Source organism: Corylus avellana, chromosome ca4 (assembly GCF_901000735.1).
Source record: "Corylus avellana chromosome ca4, CavTom2PMs-1.0".
NCBI lineage: Eukaryota > Viridiplantae > Streptophyta > Magnoliopsida > Fagales > Betulaceae > Corylus > Corylus avellana.
This window is the reverse complement of record NC_081544.1, coordinates 13,430,630-13,450,171: the sequence shown is the minus strand read 5'-3', so window position 1 is coordinate 13,450,171 and position 19,542 is coordinate 13,430,630. Positions and strand designations below refer to the sequence as shown.

At 38.8% G+C, this 19,542-nt stretch overlaps 1 protein-coding gene across 1 annotated transcript in view; it reads right to left on the bottom strand.

The window, feature by feature from the left end:
- LOC132178786 (outer envelope protein 64, mitochondrial) overlaps window positions 1-17,343 on the bottom strand; it is a gene marked incomplete in the record, with an annotated part of 63,040 nt that extends 45,697 nt beyond the window's left edge. The window contains 7 exon segments of the mRNA XM_059591336.1: window positions 518-686; window positions 7,925-8,069; window positions 8,294-8,476; window positions 14,921-15,046; window positions 16,130-16,254; window positions 16,347-16,499; window positions 16,972-17,343. Coding sequence (XP_059447319.1) covers window positions 518-686; window positions 7,925-8,069; window positions 8,294-8,476; window positions 14,921-15,046; window positions 16,130-16,254; window positions 16,347-16,499; window positions 16,972-17,219 — 1,149 coding nt within the window.
- Between the last annotated feature and the right edge of the window lie 2,199 nt (window positions 17,344-19,542).

Below are 19,542 nucleotides of genomic sequence, written 5' to 3'. Positions count from 1 at the left end.
GCCTTGCATATTGCAGTTGACTGCCACTTCATCTGGGAAGAGATTCAGAATGGAGATATCTATATCATTTGCAAAATCCGAGAACCAACTTGCTGATATATTTACAAAGTATTTATGTCGTATTAAGATGGAATCTATTTGCTCCAGCTGGGCTTATATGATATATACGCTCCAACATAAGGGGAAAGTGTTAGAGTGATGAGGTGTCACCCCTTCTAGAACATGGTTAAGTGTCCCTATGAGGTTTACTAGTGCAAGGTGTCCCTATAAATGCTAGTGTATGATTGAATGAGTTAAGAATTTTACCTAAACTACTATATTCTTTTTTCATTATCTCCATATAATTTATTACAACAAATAAAAGAGATGCATATCAAAAGCCAACAAACTCATTATAAAATTGATTATCAGTAGGAACAAATAAAACAAGGAAGAGCAACAATAATATTATTAGAAATTAACACTTACTAGTGAAATACATAGGAAACACAATAATTAAATAAGAAGTTGGGGATACCTTCAATAGATTTTGAAGCGCGGCCCGCATCTCAGTCCTGACCTTATACAAAGTTTTCATGTTCTCATATGACGTATTAATTGCTTCAAGAATACGATCAGACACATCAGGTCCTAACTTGGGCTTGACTGATTTTACCCATTCTTCATGATTTGATTTGAATTCATATCTGAAAGCAGATGTCCACGTCATAGAAATTAGTCAAAAGAAAACTAAAGGCATCAGGTAGAGAACTGCCATAGTACTAGCAGTATTCAAGGGTTGCATTCACTACAGAAAGAGAGAACCCATAAGATCAAGTTTGCATCATGATATATGGAACAAATATGAACTAATATCATCTCAAACAGTTTAAGAAGGAAAGATCAGTAGAAAGCGAAAGATTAGACAACTGAGCAAATCATATCCAAAACAAAGACTGACCCACAGGTAAACCTTGAAGGAGATTAGCAGCTAAGCAAGTAACACATACTTTAATACTAAATAGGCCACAAATTATGTTCAAACCACCTTTCTCTAAAGACAAAACAATGCATTAAAAACCTACGAGAACACATTCCTTGTTTGCCTACACATTCTGAAAACGCTGTTTAGGGGACCAGTAGATTGTGTGCTTGAATAAGTGTATTTTCATACCGTATAAGAATAAAGGTAAGCATTGACCTCAGCAATCTGTAGGTCAAATTCTCTTGGACAATCAAGCATTAACTTAGTAAGCAAAGAAACTTCACGCTTTTGTCACCTTGCAGAAAGAATACGAGTAACCAGATGTCCTATTATGAGAAGTATGGGTGAGCTGTCCCAGTCAAGAATAGTGTACAAAGCTTCTGTAAGTAGAAATGAATGGTAATAGAGGGCAAGAATAATAAGTGAGGGGTCTGTGGACCATCTTCTTCTTTATTGTGAGGTAGCTTATGCTTTGTGAAGTGCCATCTTTAGTCATTTTGGGATGTCTTGAGTTATGCCTAGCCGGTTTTCGACTTGTTTGCTTGTTGGTGGTCTTCTAGAAGGCGGAGGAGTGTTGTGGTCTAGAAGATGGTGACTACTTGCCTCTTTTGGTGTTTATGGAGGGAAAGGAACAAAAATAGGTGCTTTGAGGACTTAGAGAGGTCCTCAGAGGACATTTTATCCTCTTGTTTTCATACATTGTATCTTTGGACTGTAGCGTTTGTGTCCCCATTGTCAATTAGTTATGATGATGTTCTTGTTCGCTTTTCCCTTTCTAGTTAGGTGGTTCCTTTTGTATACTCCTGGTATACTTTGGGGCGCCTTACGCTTTTAATCAGACTGGTTATTACTTATCAAAAAAAGATTATATTGTGATTATTGGAATGATCTAAAGGCATTCATAGATTAAAATAGTTTTTGCAGTTGCAGTTTCATACTAAATATCTTCCTCCTCTCCTATAGCAACAAGTTTGGATTTACCCAAATTGATTCACAAACCCGATATTGCTTCAAAGCACAAGAGAATAAACCACAAATGACGAATTTGCTCGGACTACGTACCACAAAAGATCAATGTGTCGTTAGCAAATAATAAATGAGATACTACCAAATCCATCTTATCTCTTGACATATTCTCTTGTGCTTTGAAACAATGTTGGGTTTGCAAATCAGTTTGGGTAAATCCGAACTTGTTGCTATAGAAGAGGTGGAAGATATAGACAATCTGGCTAATATTCTTGGATGTAGAGTTGCCTCTTTACCTCTGAAATATTTGGGTTTGCCCCAGGGGGCCTCGTATAAGGCTACGTCCATTTGGAATGGTGTGATTAAGCAAATGGAACGTCGGTTGGCTGGTTGGAAGAAACTGTATTTGTCGAAGGGAGGACGTTTAACTTTACTCAAAAGTACTCTGTCTAACCTTCTGACATTTTATTTATCTCTATTTCCTATTCCAGTGGAAGTGGCTACCAGGATTGAGAAACTCCAAAGGGATTTTATTTGGGGTCGCATGGGGGATGAGGTAAAAATACACTTAGTAAACTAGAAGCAGATTTGCAAGCCGTTCCACACAGAAGGGCTACGTGTTCAGAATTTGCTTCTCAATAAAGCTTTATTGGGGAAATGGTTGTGGTGTTATGATATGGAGAGAGAGGCGTTATGGAAAATGGTAATCACAACTAACTATGAGAACTTGAGAGGTGGTTGGTGTTCGAAGGAGGTTATGGGGACATATGGAGTGGGTGTGTGGAAACATATTAGAAGAGGGTAGGACACCTTTTCCAATTTTGTTCATTTTGAGGTGGGGATGGGGTCTAAAGTTCGATTTTGGCATGATGCTTAGTGTGACAACAGACCGTTGAAGCATGTTTTTCCATCCTTGTTCATTATTGCAAGATACAAAGATGCGTGGGGTGGTGAAATGATGATGGGGTTATTGAGTGAAATGTCATTTTGATGCAACTAGTCCAGGATTGGGAGATGGAGTTGGTTTTAGCATTTTCTGAGCGGCTGTATTCTTTCAAGATTCGTCATGGAGAGATGGATCGGATTAGATGGAGCCCATCCAAGGGGGGTCATTTCGAAGTGAAGTCAGTCTCTAAGGTTTTATATGGTTCGGATCAGCAAGCTTTCTCTTAGAAGAACATTTGGCGAGTAAAGGCTCCCTTGTGGGTGGCCTTTTTTGGGTGGACAGCAGCTCTTGGGAAAATATTGACACATGATAACCAGCACAAGAGGCATATTGTGGTGGTTAAATGGTATTGTAAGTGCAAGAAGAGTGGGGAGTTCGTTGATCATCTTTTGCTTCATTGCAAAGTGGCAAGCACATTGTGGAATTACATCTTTACAATGTTTGGGATAGAGTGGGTTATCCCGAGGTGGAAATTGGATTTGTTGACATGCTGGGGTGCATGGTTCGGTTGGGTGTGGTCTAGTAAAGGAAATATGGAAGATGGCTTCGTTGTGCGTAATGTGGTGTATTTGGAGGGAGAAAAACACAGACATTTGAGGATGTTGAGCTTTCGGTAGTCGAGTTGCAAAGGAATATGATTAATTAGTTGCATATGTGAATGGTGGCACATAATCTTGCAGATGCTCCTACTTTAGCCTCTTTGCGCTTTATTAATGATATTTAAATTACTTATCAAAAAAAAAAAAGCACATTGCTTCTAATTTTGTGTTCCATAAAAGAACCAAGCATATTGAGGTTGACTGTCATTTTATCTGTATAAGATATTGAGCGGAAACATATCTATACCATTTGTGAAGTCTGGCGATCAACTTGCTAATATGTTAATGAAATTCCTATGTCATAGCCAGTTAAAGTTTATAAGTTCCAAGTTGGGGGTATATGACACATATGCTCTAGCTTGACGGGGAATCTTAGAATAATGATGTGATATGTACATATGCTAGAAGAATGTGATGTGCCCATGTTCTATGAAGTGAGGTATCCTTAATGAGCTGTCTTATTGTAAGCTGTATGGGTGAGTTGTCCTAGTCCAGAACAGTGTACAAAGCTTCTATAAATAGAAAAGAATAGCTAACAAGGGGCAAGAATAATTAAGCCCTTTTTTCTCAAACAGCCTACACGATATCCTAACAGTAACCTAGCTCACTAAAGATTTAGAGGAACTTTCAGGGCTCCTCTGCTCTTTTTAAATTGGGGGATGCAAATAAAGCTAACAAGACAGTCATCTTGGAATCTCGAAGAGTGGCCATTGCCATAAGCTAGGCTACATGAAGTTCTAGACAATACAGCAGAAATTTTTCCATTTATTAATAACTTGTTAGTCACTAAGTTACAACTAGAAATGTTTACCAATAGATATTCTCCACATGGTCAATTTTCAACCCTGTTGTTCTATAATCTATGACATGTCTAAGTGGATATTAATAGCAGCGACTCCTAGCCCAATGAAGCAAAAGCTTTTCCTTGTTTTTATTTATAATTAATTAAAATATCATTAAAAGCATAACAACCCCATGTATATAGGAAGTACACAAGAAAAGCCACCTAAGAAATAGGGGCAAAAAAAGCAAGAAAATCATGATAACTAATCACTAAAGGAGAAACATAAGCAATAGTCCAAAGATACAAAATGTTGAAGAGAAAAGAATTCAACACGTCTAAGGTCCTCTCATGGTCCTCAAAACACCCATCATTCATTTCCCTCCAAAGACACCACAAAAGGCACAAAGGCACCATCTTCCATATAGCAAAACACCAAGTACTGCCAGTAGTCCACCAACAAGCAAACAAATCGCATACTCATCTAGGCATAACCTTGGAACCATCACCCATTTCAAATCTTGAGTGATTACATAACTTCCCCCAACCCCTCTTAGAATTCTTCCACAAGCCCACCCTATACGCCCCAACAGACTCACTAGAACACCACCCTCCCCAAGAACTTCCATATTTAGAGTCCACCACCACTCTCCGCCAAGCCTCTATCTCAAGCCCATATCGCCAAAGCCATTTACGCAAGAGAGCATGATTGAACTCCAAAAGGTTCCTAATTCCTAACCCTCCCTCAGAGATCAGCGTACACACCTTCAGCCAACTCACTAGATGGCATTTGTACTCTTTGCCTATCACACCACAGAAGAAATCACGTTGGAGCTTCTCAATACGTTTGGCAACACTCAAAGGGAGAGGAAAGAGGGATATAAAATATGTAGGTAAGTTGGATAGGGTGCTCTTGATAAGAGTAAACCTACCACCCTTAGACAAATACATTGTTTCCATCTAGCCAACCGATGTTATATCTTCTCGATAACATTGTACCAAATATGCTTGGTCTTGTAGAATGCCCCCAATGGAAGACCGAGATACTTCAAAGGCAAGGACGCAACCCCACAAACCAAAATCCAAGCCAACCCAGCCACATTATCAACATTTCCTGCTGGAACCAATTCCGACTTAGCTAAGTTCGTCTTCAAACCCGACAACTTTAAATAATAAGAACAAGTTCCGCAAACTGCAAAGATGATTTGGGTTGGTCCCACAAAAAATGAAAGTGTTATTTGCGAACAGAAGATGAGAGATATCAACCGTTGTCCCCATAGAGAATCCAGACAACAAACCTCCACTTACAGTAACTGAAATCATCGTACCCAATGCCTTCATCACTAGAACAAACAAAGGAGACAGATGATCCCCTACCTCAAGCCACAAGAATTACTAAAGAAGCCTGTAGAGTAGCCATTCACCAAAACCGAAAACTGCACTAAGCAAAAGCTTTTCAACATGAAAAATGATGTATTTGAACTGTCATAGAGGGATTATGATATTAACAATGGCTAATATAATTTAAAACAATAGCCTACTTTGATAATGTTATTAGAAATGGGTCTTGGACCTAACTCAACCCAAAAGTTAGCTCTAGAGTTGAGGTTTCCCCTCACCCTTATAAATGGCCCATCTCCTTAATACCCAGGCAATATGGGACTTCCAACAAATGTCAATCCATTTATGAAATAAATTTTTCTTCAGCCATACAAGCAATCTCACTCCCAACCTATTGACGTCCGATAGATTTGGGAAACTCCTCTATGGATAGTTGTGGTGATCTAAAGGTTTGAAAATGGGGTTTTTAAAGCTAGGGTTTATGGTTTCGGCTTGTAATTTGTTTATGGCTTGAAAAATTAGGATGAATGGCAAACAAGGGCTGAAATAGAGAACAAGAAGGTAGCAATGCAGCTCTGCATAATAGAACTATGAGCAAATAAATAGAATTTGAAGGCTTTTGTTAATGGGTTATTTGATGGCTATTCAGTAAGACAGTAATTTTTTCAGGTTTTGATAAGTGAGGAGAAGGGGCTAGATTTAAGTTGTAAAGAAGGAAACACGAGAAGACTGTTGCTATTCAGGGACTGTGTGAATAGTGACTTAATTAGTAACATTGTGCCAAAGAAGAAGAAGAAGAGAGAAGAAAACTCAAAGGCAAGCACACTTCAACAAAGTGAATCACTCATAATTCTGTTAACCAAGCCTGAAGTCTTTAAATACAATAAAACCTATTTATGTAAAATCATTGGCTCTTAATCTACTAGGATTAAGACTCCTAATTAACTAGTAAACTAAAGGCCTAAGAAAATTTAATAAAAGACTCCTAATACTACTAGAAATTCAAGAATAATCTAGAACAAACATAATTGTGGAAATAACCATAAAACTAAAATGTTGGAGAGATTGACACCTTGGAAAGTTTTCTAGTGAGACCATAATATAACAAGTTGATATAGCACTTAACCCAAAAACTTAAGAATATGGGTTTAGACCCAATTATGTTATATGAGCCACTGAAACATGTGACATCTTTCCAATGTAGGAGTTAACCTTTATACACTCACATGTGTATACTCAACAATCTGCCCCTTGTTAGAACATCAGTACAATGTTACACTCCCCCTTGAATAGAAGCTTTTACCAATGTTATGGGTTGTCTCTAGGATTACTTCTATAAGTTATGTGGGAAGCGACTCATCATCCATTCATATGTACCGTTCGTGCTCCAACCAAAAGTGACTACTATCATCCACTATACCACATACAACCATTGGCTTTAGTACCACTTGTTAAGTAGACTGACACCTTGGGAAGTCTTTTAGTAAAACCATAACATAATGGGACACCACTCAATCCAAAAGCTTAAGTCTATGAATTTGGATCAAACTATATATATTAACCAATCACACATGTGAAAGTTCCAATGTGGGACTTAACCTTCTTACACTCACACATGAATACTCAACATGATTTTATGGATACGAACTTAATAAAATTCCAGATCTGTCATGTGAATCATAATGCCAGCAACTCATAAACTAATAACTCAATTTTCACACTACGACACTTGGAACATCAGATTAGAAAACACATAGGTCTCAATTCAATCAACCATCACATGATGATGACCCACACATGAAGCTCTTAAGCTGCCAAATCTAAAAATCACTCTAAAATAATACCTTCACTCTTATTCCATGGCTGCATCACCTATATAACTGCAAGAGTACTACTTTAGGATTTGCGGCCTTATAATTCACATACCACATCTATACATAAATAGGTTACTTTGTCAGATCAGATTAGAACCATTGGAAATCAACAAACCAGTCAGTGTCCTTAGTACTTAACTTCATGCATCAGTACACTTCATCCGCCTCCCACTCTTAAACATGTATATACAATTGTCAGCTTGATTTATTTAATGCAAACGATGCTCCAGATTCACCTATGAAGCAATAACAAGAGGACAAACATACAACAAGAGGGCAAACATGAATCTCATGATAATAAATTAAGAAAATAAGTACTTCAAATCATAACTTCTTCATCAAGACTTATCAATTTTATAACATTATCAATTTTATAACATATAAATCTAGTAAAGAAAACCAAAAGAACACAAGCGAAAGGAAGAAGAAAAAAATTAAATCATTCTTGAATACCTTTGTAATGAAACCATTACAGAAGAGAGAGCTTTTAAAGTAGATGTCCCGTTTTGCAAGTTTGTTGATGGTTCTCGAAACCCTTTTAAACTGGGTACATTTAAAGCGATATACTGACCAAAATTCATGTGCTTCGGCGGCTGGTCTGTACAACCAAACAAAACAAAGCTGCAACTTTTATATCATTACTACATTTACTTGGTCAATATATCATGGTCTGATTGGAAGAATGCTATTCAGAAGTATTTATTATCAAACATAAATAAGTGCAACTAAACATGAAACCACATATTTCTGCATGTGCATGTATATGTGTCTATAGATATGCATATATCTACGCATGTGTATATTGTGAAGTCTGCAACTTACACCCAGAAAGATTTTCAATTGCTTTGCTAACAACATATAATGTCTTTTGTGTGGGAACCTTAGAAAACTGAAACAGGTCACCAGCAAAAAGAAGCCGTCTTGCCCTTCTAGGCCCCACTGAATTCAGTTGAAGTAAAACATGTCCAACGCGATGTAGAATAGATGGATCACGAGCAAACCATCCTGAAAGATAACCACATAATTATATGAACAAAACAAAAGCAGGAAAATCAATTAAGGCAATGTTACAAACAAATAGGCCGAAAGAAGTTCCCAAATATCATTATAAGCAGGAAAGATACCAACTGCAGTTACATTTCCAATAAAGTTATCCAATTGAGAGCATGTTTGAGATTGCGTTAGAAAATAAAGCTTTTAAAGCCAAAAAGAGCATTTTAGAAAAAGCTTCATTTTTAAGTTTTCCTAAAAGTGTGTTTTAGCCTTTTTGAAGAGCAAAAAGTCAAAGAAATACTTTTTGAGTTTTTTATCAAACGAAACAACTTTTGGTTTGGCATAGCTTTTTATGTACTAAAATTACTTTTTAAACTCCTTAACGCAATCCCAAACATACAATGAGTGTATGCAGATCTCAGTGTTGGTATAAGGAACTCTACCATCTGTGTATTGAAAATTGTAAAAGATATGTTTTACAACTATGAACTCACATCCTGCAACACATTAACTCTTTGAACAGCTGCTTTTGTTTCTCTTTAGTGATTAGTTATCATAATTTTCTTATTCCTTTTTCCCCTACTAGCTAGGGGGCTTGGCTTCTCTTGTATACTTTCTGTGTACATAGGGACGCTTTACCTTTTTAATGATATTTCGATTACTTATCGAAAAAAACTCACATCCTGCAGCAGCAGTTTTTTTTTTTTTTTTTTTGAGACCACAAAAAGGGAAAAGCTAGTGTGAAGTGTTATAATCCCAAAAAGTTAAGAGTCTGGCAACACACATGTCCACATGATTTTTCTTTTTTTCTTTTTTTGATAAGTGAAATAAGTTCATTAAAAGCACAAGGAGTGCAACCCAAATACACAGGAAGTATACAAGAGAAAACAACCCAACAAATCAAGAATGAGAAAAGGGAGTACAAAAATCTATACAGATAGTGATATTGAGAAGGACATTAGCAAAGATTCACTGAAAAAGGTATTTAAGATAACAAAGTTGTAAATCCAAACTCATCTTCTCACAATCATCGAAGCATTGAGCATTCCTTTCTCTCTTGATGCACCACATTAAAAAGGAAATGATTACATTCCAAGCAATATTGATATGATTCCGACCGATCCTTCTTTTCCTATAAACTAGAAGATCCAACACCCATCTAAACATGACCCACTCTACTCCAAACATCTTTTTTTTTTTTGATAAGTAATCAATAGTCTTATTAAAAGTGTAAGGCGCCCCAAAGTACACTGGAAGTATACAAAGGGGATCACCTAACTAGAAGGGGAAAAACGTAGAAGGAAATCATTATAGTTAATCGACACCGGAAAAACATACGCTACAGTCCAAAGATACAAAGAATGAAAACAATAGGATAAAATGTCCTCAGAGGACCTCTCCAAGTACTCAAAGCACCTATTATTTCTCTCTCTCCATAAACACAAAAAACCCAAGACCGCAGCACTCCCCCCCTTCCTGAAGACCACCAACAAGCTAGCAACTCAAACACATGTCCAGGCATCACCCACGATAACCCAAAACGACCAAAAAAGGCACTCCACAAAGCAGACGCTACCTCACAATGAAGAAGAAGATGATCCACCGTCTCCTCACTCTTCTTGCACATACAATATCTATTCACCACAATCACATATCGCTTCCTGAGGTTATCAATGGTCAGAATTTTGTCTCAAGCCGCCGACCACGCAAAGAAAGCTGCCTTTGGATGAGCCTGTGTCTGCCACACACTCTTCCAGGGAAACCTCCTCCCTTCCGAACACGCCAAGGAGATAAAGAGTGACTTGACCTTGAAAATTCCTCTTTTGGAGGAATTCCACCATAATCTATCTTCAAACCCTCCTCTCACTCTAGCTGCATGCAACACCTGGAAGAAAGAGGCAAAGACATCCACCTCCCAGTCATGAGCCTCTCTAGTAAAACTCACATTCCACTGATTGGACCCACCTAGCATCTCCAAATTATCCGCAACTGAGGCATCCTTCGCACAAGCAATACTAAAAAAAATCGGAAAGCGATCTTGAGAGCTGTATCTCTACACCACCAATCATGCCAAAAGCTAACCCTAGTCCCATCCCCCACTACAAATCTCGTAAAGCCTTTGAAAATTTCTCACCCTTTTCTAATATTCTTCCATAACCCCACCCTAAATGCTCCTCCAGGCTCAGCAGAACACCACCCTCCCCATAAGCTTCCAAACTTCGAATCTACCACAACTCTCCACCAAGCATTTCTCTCCGACCCATATCGCCACAACTATTTCCCTAAAAGAGCGCGATTGAACACCAATAAATTCTTAATACCCAACCCTCCCTCCTTGATCGAAGTGTACACCTTCGACCACTTCAACAAGTGGTACTTTTTTTTTTTTGATAAGTAATGATGATATAAAAAGAGCGCAGAGGGGCGCAACCCATATACACGGGAAGTATAACAGAGGGCGCCTAAGAAGGAGAAAAATGAAAAAGAAACTCAGAGAAATTAATCACTAAAGGAGCTAGCCAAGCGGCCATCCAAGAGTAAAGAGTAAAGAAGAAAAAATGAGTCAATTCCTCTAAGGTCCTAGTGGAATTTTCAAAACATCTAGCATTTCTTTCATTCCAAATACACCACATAAGATACAAAGGGATCATCTTCCACACAACCGCGCTTCAAGATCGTCCTCCCGACCACCAACTAGCAAACAAGTCCCTCACCCGGCACGGCATGACCCAATGCAACCCAAACCACTGAAAAATCATGTGCCAAAGAGCACTTGCGAGCTCACAGTGGAGAAGAAGATGATCAACTGACTCTCCGTTTTTCTTGCGAGCTCACAAGTGGTACTTGAACTCTTCACCTATCCCACCCCATAAGAAGTTGCGTTGTAGCTTCTCAATGCGCTTAGCAACACTCACCGGAATAAGGAATAAAGACAAGTAATAAGTGGGCGAGTTAGCGAGAGTGCTCTTGATAAGGGTGACCCTGCCCCCCTTCGACAACTACAACATTTTTCAACTGGCCAACAGATGTTTTATCTTCTCGATAACTCCATCCCAAATATGCTTGGACTTATAAGAGCCTCCCAAGGGGAGACCAAGGTACTTCACTACCAAAGAAGCTGCCCCACACCCTAAAATACCAGCTAACGATTCCACTTGCTCCACATTCCCCACAGGAATTAGCATTGACTTAGCCAAATTAACCTTCAAAGTGGAGGCGGCTTCAAACAGCAAAAACAAACTCCGCAAATAGCGGAACTAGGCGGGCCTAGCATTGCAAAAAATCAAGGTGTCATCGGCAAATAAAAGATGAGAGACAGTAGTGTTACCGACCTTGAAGCCTTCTAACAACCCCCCATGAACCGCCACAGAAATCATCCTACTCAAAGCCTCCAACACAAAAACAAACAACAAAGGAGAGAAGGGATCCCCTTGTCGCAAACCCCTGGAACTGCTAAAAAAACCTTTAGGAGACCCATTTACAAGAATCGAAAACCGCACCGAGGAAATGCAATGTTGAATCCAAGAACACCAAATCCCTCCAAAACCACCCCTCCTTAGCAAGTACATCAAGAAACCCCAGTTCACATGATCATAAGTTTTTTCCAAGTCCATTTTGCAAATAACCCCTGGCTCCCCAGATCTCAGCCTACTACCAAGGCATTCATTAGCAATCAAGATGGGATCTAGAATCTGCCTACATTTGATAAAAGCATTTTGCGACTTGGAGATGATCTTATCTAACACAACCTTCAATTTGTTTGCTAAAACCTTGGAAATAATTTTGTAGAAGCCTCCCACAAGGCTAATTGGGCAGAAGTCTTTGAGATTGAGGGCACCGGGAATCTTTGGAAAAAACGAAATGAATGAAGCATTGAGGCTCTTTACAAACATCCCTCTGGCATGAAAAGCACTAAACACCTTCATAATATCCTCCCTCACAACATCCCAACAAGCTTGGAAGAAAGCCATAGATAACCCATCGGGCCCGACGCCTTATTGTCATTCATCTTAAACACGACCTTTTTTACCTCTTCCTCTTCAAAATCTCTCTCCAACCAGCTGGCCTCCTCCTCCAAAATGGAATCCAATGAAATACCATCTACCATGGGCCTCCAACTGTGTTGCTCAGCAAAGAGCTTTTGATAGAACTCAACAATGTGCTCACTAATCTCGTCTTGATTTGAAGAAGGAATATCCCCAATCATAAGAGTCTCTATCGAGTTATATCTTCTGTTAGAGTTGGCTATGGAGTGAAAGAATTTAGTGCACTTGTCTCCTTCCTTCAACCATAACACCCTAGATTTCTGCCTCCAACTTATCTCCTCCATAAGTGTACACTTCTCTAACTCTCGAACAGCCTCGGCCTTCCTTATTAACTCCTCCTCATCCAAGGCCCTACTTTCTTCGTGTACATCAAACGCCCGAAGATCTTCAAGAAGAATCCTCCTATTCCTCTCAATGTTACCAAACACCTCCTCATTCCATGTCTTCAAATTCAGCTTCAAGGCCTTGAGCTTGCAAGCGAGAACAAAGCTCGGCGTACCTTGGAACTCATAAGAATCCCACCATTGTTTCACTAAGGTTATAAACCCTTCCGCTTTAAGCCACATATTCTCGAACCTGAACGGCCTTTTCCCCTTGGAAACATCCCCCAACTCAAGAATGATTGGAAAGTGATCCGAGCAAAGACAAGGAAGCCTCTTCTGCCTCACCCCTAGAAACTAGGCTTCCAACTCTGGGGAAACAAGAAACTGATCAATCCTTGACCACAGAGGAGGATCTTGAGAAACCGACCAAGTAAAAGCACCCCCGACAAGTGGAAGGTCCATAAGCCCTTGTTCAGAAATAAAATCAGAGAAACCCATCATAACAAAATCCAGACGAGCTCCACCTAATCTTTCACTAGGGAACCGAGTAACATTGAAGTCTCCCCCAATACACCATGGCAAGTTCCACCAACTAAGAACGCCAGCCACCTCATCCCAAAGGAGTCTTCTATCCATATCAAGGTTCGGACCATACACCCCTGCAAACGCCCAAACAGATCTACCACATTCCTGAAAGACACATCCAGAGAATAAGCCCCTACACAAACATCAACCTTCTCCACCACCCTTGTATCTCACATGATCAAAATATCACCCGAGGCCCCACTAGAATCCAAACAACACCAATCCACATGACTCCGCCCCCATAAGCTGCAAGCTACTCCAAACATCTAAAAAATCATATTCCACAAATCTCTTATGACATTACAATGAACAAGATGGCAACATCACAATAAAGAAGGAGATGGTCCAGGATTCCTCACTCTTTTTACACATACAACACCAATATATCACTATGATGTGACGCTTGTGAAAATTATCCAAAGTGAGAATTTTCCCTGGGGATGCTATCCAAGTGGGGGGGAAAAAAAAAAAAAATCCTTAAAGGTACCTTAGTTCTCCAAATGCTCTTCCAAGGGAAAGAGGAGTCAACTTTGGGGAGGAGAACTTTCTAAAAAGATTTGACCTCAAAAGATTTTTATTTTTCGAAGGAGTCCAACATAACTTATAGTCACCTCCCCAACCCACCCTAATGGAATACAAAGCATTGCTTCAGGTGGTACACATCATGATCTTTTATGTGTACCACCCGAACCAACCACCACCTTCATGTATGATCTTTTGCCAACAAAACAAGCCTGAACTTGCAACATCGGTGCCAATGGGGATACACCCAAGCCAAACAAGTAAATACCTCCATTTAAAAACTGAGGGAGCTTCACATTGCCTCCAATGTTTTAGGTCTAATAGTACCCTAGAACTTTCACAATTCAATTACGAAACCCCTCCAGCCCCTACCACCTCTCCCTTCCTGCCTCTCCAACCACCACCTCCGTATTTTGCAACTGCCAAGAATCGACCATGACTATTCGAACCATGTTGGGCAATGAAGGCAATATTACCACACTAGATTGTTTCACAAACTCCATAGAGTCCTCTGCTTGAGACAGCTTCCACACTGGCTAACAACCAGACCACACTAACTTTACCAGAAAGACAGATCTTAGAGCATCCCTGCATCTCTAACTCCCCTCCCTAAATGCAAACTCAAAAGACTTGGCTTCAACGAACAACCAACTTGACTTTACCATCCAAAACAATTCATGTGTTGTTATAATACCGACGGCGAACACACACACACACACACGTAGAGAGAGAGAGAGAGAGAGAGAGAGAGAGGGAGAACGTCGGTACACATTCTCATTCACCAAAAGAGCCCACAGTTTACTGGTGTGGGGCCATCATAGAAGCTCCAGGAGAGTTAAGAGTCAAAACTGTCATGGTTGTACTCGAGCAATGCTAACAGGGTTTTTCTCCACATGATTATTCATTATAGAACTAAACAATCTAGCATACAGGGCCATTTCGTAGAACAATTTTTAAAGGACCGTGTTGATCTGCCATACCAACAGTGTCTAAACTTTGTGAATTTGGCAGAACTCCAATTGTTGATATAGCCCCATGAGATGGACGAAATCCAAGGATACCACAAAATGATGCTGGAATTCTCACACATCCAATCGTATCAGTACCTACAAATAAAAGAACCTTTTTATGGTCAACTTGCATTATTAAGAAGCAAAACTATGTAAATAACAGAACGCTTTCAGTCACCATCATAGACAATAAGGAAAGAAGGTCAATAAGAAAAAACTGCATCAAGTATTTAAAAATGTGCACTATCTTCGTTGCTCTGATTATTATGGACAGTGTATATATCAATTTTACTTACAATGTCAGGAAACAAAGGCATTCAGTGGCAATTGACTGCATAGAAGGGTGGGAGAAAAGGGAGAAAATATAATGAAAATCGAAAGAAGGAAAGTTATATGCCCATGCGTTGATTCTTGGTTGAAATTTAACCAACCTTGAAAGAAGTTGATATGATAAAACTAGTCTCACACACACACAAAAAAGAAAACAGAGGGAGACTGAAACAGCTTCATGTGATCAAATTGTCTGATCAAAGTTGAGATACCCTCCTTATGTGAAAAGGTGAGATATTATAAGGAAAACAAAGTACAATATAAATATGCGAGGAAGATGAAAATAACATCGTAATAGCAGTGTAACTTACAACAGAAATTTTATGTAGTGCACCATTCATGCAGTGTCTAATTTGTTTAAAATTTCAAGAGCTTTGTGTGAATTTGTTACTACGAAATGGTAGTAACAAATAAAATATAAATTATCCAAAGAAGATAAAGGTAAGAAAACATTACAACTACTTGGCGTCGAAGTGATTTAAATTGTCTTTTTTATCACCTCCCTTCTCTTAGCAACAAAGAAAGTATATATATAATTCTAAGTTAATTTCAATCCAAATAATGTTCATGTGTCATCATGGGAAAACCAGATCATTTCGGAAATGGATAGAGAGACGAGACTGAACAATGTTCTATGAACCACATAACTGATTCTGCTCACAGAAGAATAAACCTCGAAAGTAATAAAAGCAAAAACGTATTCGCCCAGAGAACAATTCCCCAGAACCCTTAAAATATCGCAGACCTGAGCCATACATTGTTTAACCAAGCCTTTCCATTTTCCAAAGTGGAGATATAAGAGAGGGAAAATTCAGCATTTGCAACATGAAACATAACCCACCAACATACCAAGAGAAAAGTCGACAAGTTCAGCTGCAACAGCTACAGCGGAACCACTAGAAGAACCTCCTGGAATACATGATGGCATTTGTGGATTGGTAGGGGTCCCATAATGCATGTTCTCCCCAGTTATTCTGAGATAACAATCAGGCACAAGCACCATAACAAAAGTTACTACATCTTTCTAGAGAAAGATGGAGAGTAGTGGGGAAAGTAAAGGGCTTACCCAAAAGCAAATTCATCCATAACAGTCTTGCCAGCACAAGTAGCCCCATTCTTCAACAGAGCAGTCACCGCCACCGCCGTCTTCCCAGAAGATTCGTGCGCTCTCTCCCAATCCCGATTCCCAAAACCAGTCACATAACCCTTCAAATCAAATCTGCCATACCCACCAAAAAAAAAAAAAAAAATCAATATTGTACACTATACCAAATCTATCTAGAAGCGATCGTAAATAAGAAAATGTGAAAATTTCTCTGCGCACAAACGTGAACAGTTAACATAAAATCTAACATAACCACTAAAACAACGAAGAATAGAATCGAAAGGAAAACAAAAATTACAAGTTCAAAGTGTTTACAAAATACTATAACACAACCCATAAAATATTGATATGGCAACATAACCCACATGTTCTCCGCTCACACAAGTAGAACAAGCAAATTTCTCAAAACCCATAAAATAACGCAAGACAAACCTCCTTTGTGCTTTTGATCAATCAAATAAATAGAACAACAACTTCCACGAAAAGCCCACATCAAAAATTTTAAAAGAAAAAGAAAAAGAAAAGATGAAGAAGAAGAAAACAAAATTGAAAACCAAAGCAAAGTAGAGTGAGTGAGAAAACAAACATGTCCTTGATGGCGAAGGTGAGGCCAGCAAGAAGGTGCGTAGCGGCAGGAGGTGGGGGCTGAGGGAAAGGGAGAACGACGAATCTCTCCACAAAAGCACCGAAATCCTTCCTTTCGACAACCTTCGATCGCCGCCTCCGCCTCCGCGTCCCCGCCACGATCAGGACCCCCGCCACGCCGATCCCCACCACGATCCAGAGCTTGGGGTTGGATGCATTGGCCTTTATCAGCTTCAGCGGCCTCGACATCGCTTACTGGGCTTTTGGGAGTAGAAGTGGGGTTTAGGGAGGGTTTTAGAGAGAGAGAGAGAGGGGTGGGGGATCGCCCTGGGAATGCTTACGTGCTATCGTGCGCCGAGTGTGCGTGGGTGTCAAGGTAGGTGTACAAGACGCGCGAATATTCTACCGCTTACGATATATTTTTTTTGAGTAAATGAATTGTGACGTCATCGTTCGACAACATTACTCGGTGTTGGCGGCGACATGTGAAAAACCCATCAAATTCACAGTTACATCAATGGAACCTCGAGGGTAGGGGTCTAAACAAGTTGAGTTTGAGCGAGTTTCTCTTGTTTATGCTTGATTCATTTAAATTTTACTCGAACTCGCATGGCTCTTATATTTAATGTTTTTTTTAAAAAATATATATATATATATATTAACTTCAAGTACTCTTAAACGGCTTAAGAAACCAGCTTGCGTATAAGTATTTACTTAGCTTAGTTAGTCAAGTATGGAGTTTGAGTCAATACAGCAACACACTTGGTTTCAAAAAGAGAGGATATGCATTCTTTTATAGATAAGCAAACTTGAAAATTTGTGTTTTCTTATCAATGTGTGACAAATTAACAAGTTGTATTCAGACTGCATTGGGACAATGCCCCTACAAAAAAATATTTTTTTAACGTCTCTCTCAATCTCCCTCACCAGTCAAAGCGCATCTTCTACCTGAACTCTCATTTTCTACTTTCTCACTCTTGCTAACCAAACAAGTAGTGATAATGTTTGGGTCTGTTTGATTCTTCAATAATTTTCATCTTTTGCAATCTCCCTCAATAATTTCTACTTAATTCTTTTTTTTTTTCATTTGAGTCTGCTGCAATTGAATTGGGGTATTTTTAATGATTGCTCTCTCTCTCTAATCACGAAGGGTCTAAAATTTTTCATTTTTTAACGCTTAAATATAAATACAATTTTAAGATTTTAATAATTATGAGATTTATAATTAATTATGTGTTACTTAGTTGATATATATATATATATATATATATAAACACACACACACGAGCTTATACAAGACAAGCTTGCTCACGAGCCTAACCGAGTCGAGCCGAGCTTGTTCTATTTAATATTCGAGCCAGGATTTGTGTTCACGAAGTGTTTCATTTAATAATCGAGTAGAACATGAGCCGAACTTATACAAGCCGATCTTGAGCGAGCGAGCAGCATGCTCACTTAACACCTGTACTCGAGGGTAAACCCTTCAGTTGTCGGAGGAGAAGGAGAGGTTTGAAGGTCAATATTTTCTAAAATTCTTTGGTTTTTCTAACAGTGGTATTTTTAAATTATATTTTCTAATTATTCAACAATAAATAATAAATAAATATTGTCGTCCATAGAGTTACTTGGCCAAGAGGGAAAAAGGTCCAGAAGTTCCCATTTTTTTATTAAAAAAAAAAAAAAAAATTGACACTCAATGTTGACTTCATTTTAAAAGTTATGATGAATTTGTAAAAAATAAAAAATCACACACGAAAAACTTAATTAATTAATTTTTTACAAGAGATGTTTCAAAAGGGTAATCCAGGGGCATTATTCTCTAATCTTTACTTTTTTCACCCAAGAAAGATGATGAGTTTTTTTATTGGAGGAGAAAGAAACATCTGTTTTTTATTTATTTAAAATTTGCATAGCACTCTAACAGCAAAAAACCCTATAGCTATTGGCTAAAGCAATGTGAATGCTATCATATGTTTGATTAGCTCCATTCTAATACTTGTATTGTAACATCCTAGGAATTTAACTAAATGAATAAGTAAATTATGTGCGCTTCGCACCAATTCATTTACCACGTAAATAAGTCCTAAGAAATATGTTGGGTAATGGATCGGTAGGGATATGCATAATCATTAAAGCCCAAGTTGGTTGGCAAGGCTCATAAACCATGAGTGGCCCATTATCCTAACAGAGTGATGGGGCAATTGGAGCTTCCACATGTCACAAGCACAATTATCCTATGTGCTCATATCACTCGCCTCAACCATTGTCAACATCATGGCCATGACCCACGACCAGAGCCAGTTCAAAGAAACTTCTTGGGAATGTGGTGTTAGGAATTATGCACTGAATCCCGAGGATTTTGTATTTGTGTTGACATTCATATATTTGTATTGAATATATGATATATTAGTGCTCACACCCAAGCGCTTTCTCTGCTAGGGTTTCATCATTAGCAAAGAGCACCGCCGGAGGGGGAGAACCTTTGTTCTCCCACTCCTCCCCTCATCCTTTGCTGCCCCTTCATGGGTTTACCACGTAAATAAGTCCTAAGAAATATGTTGGGTAATGGATC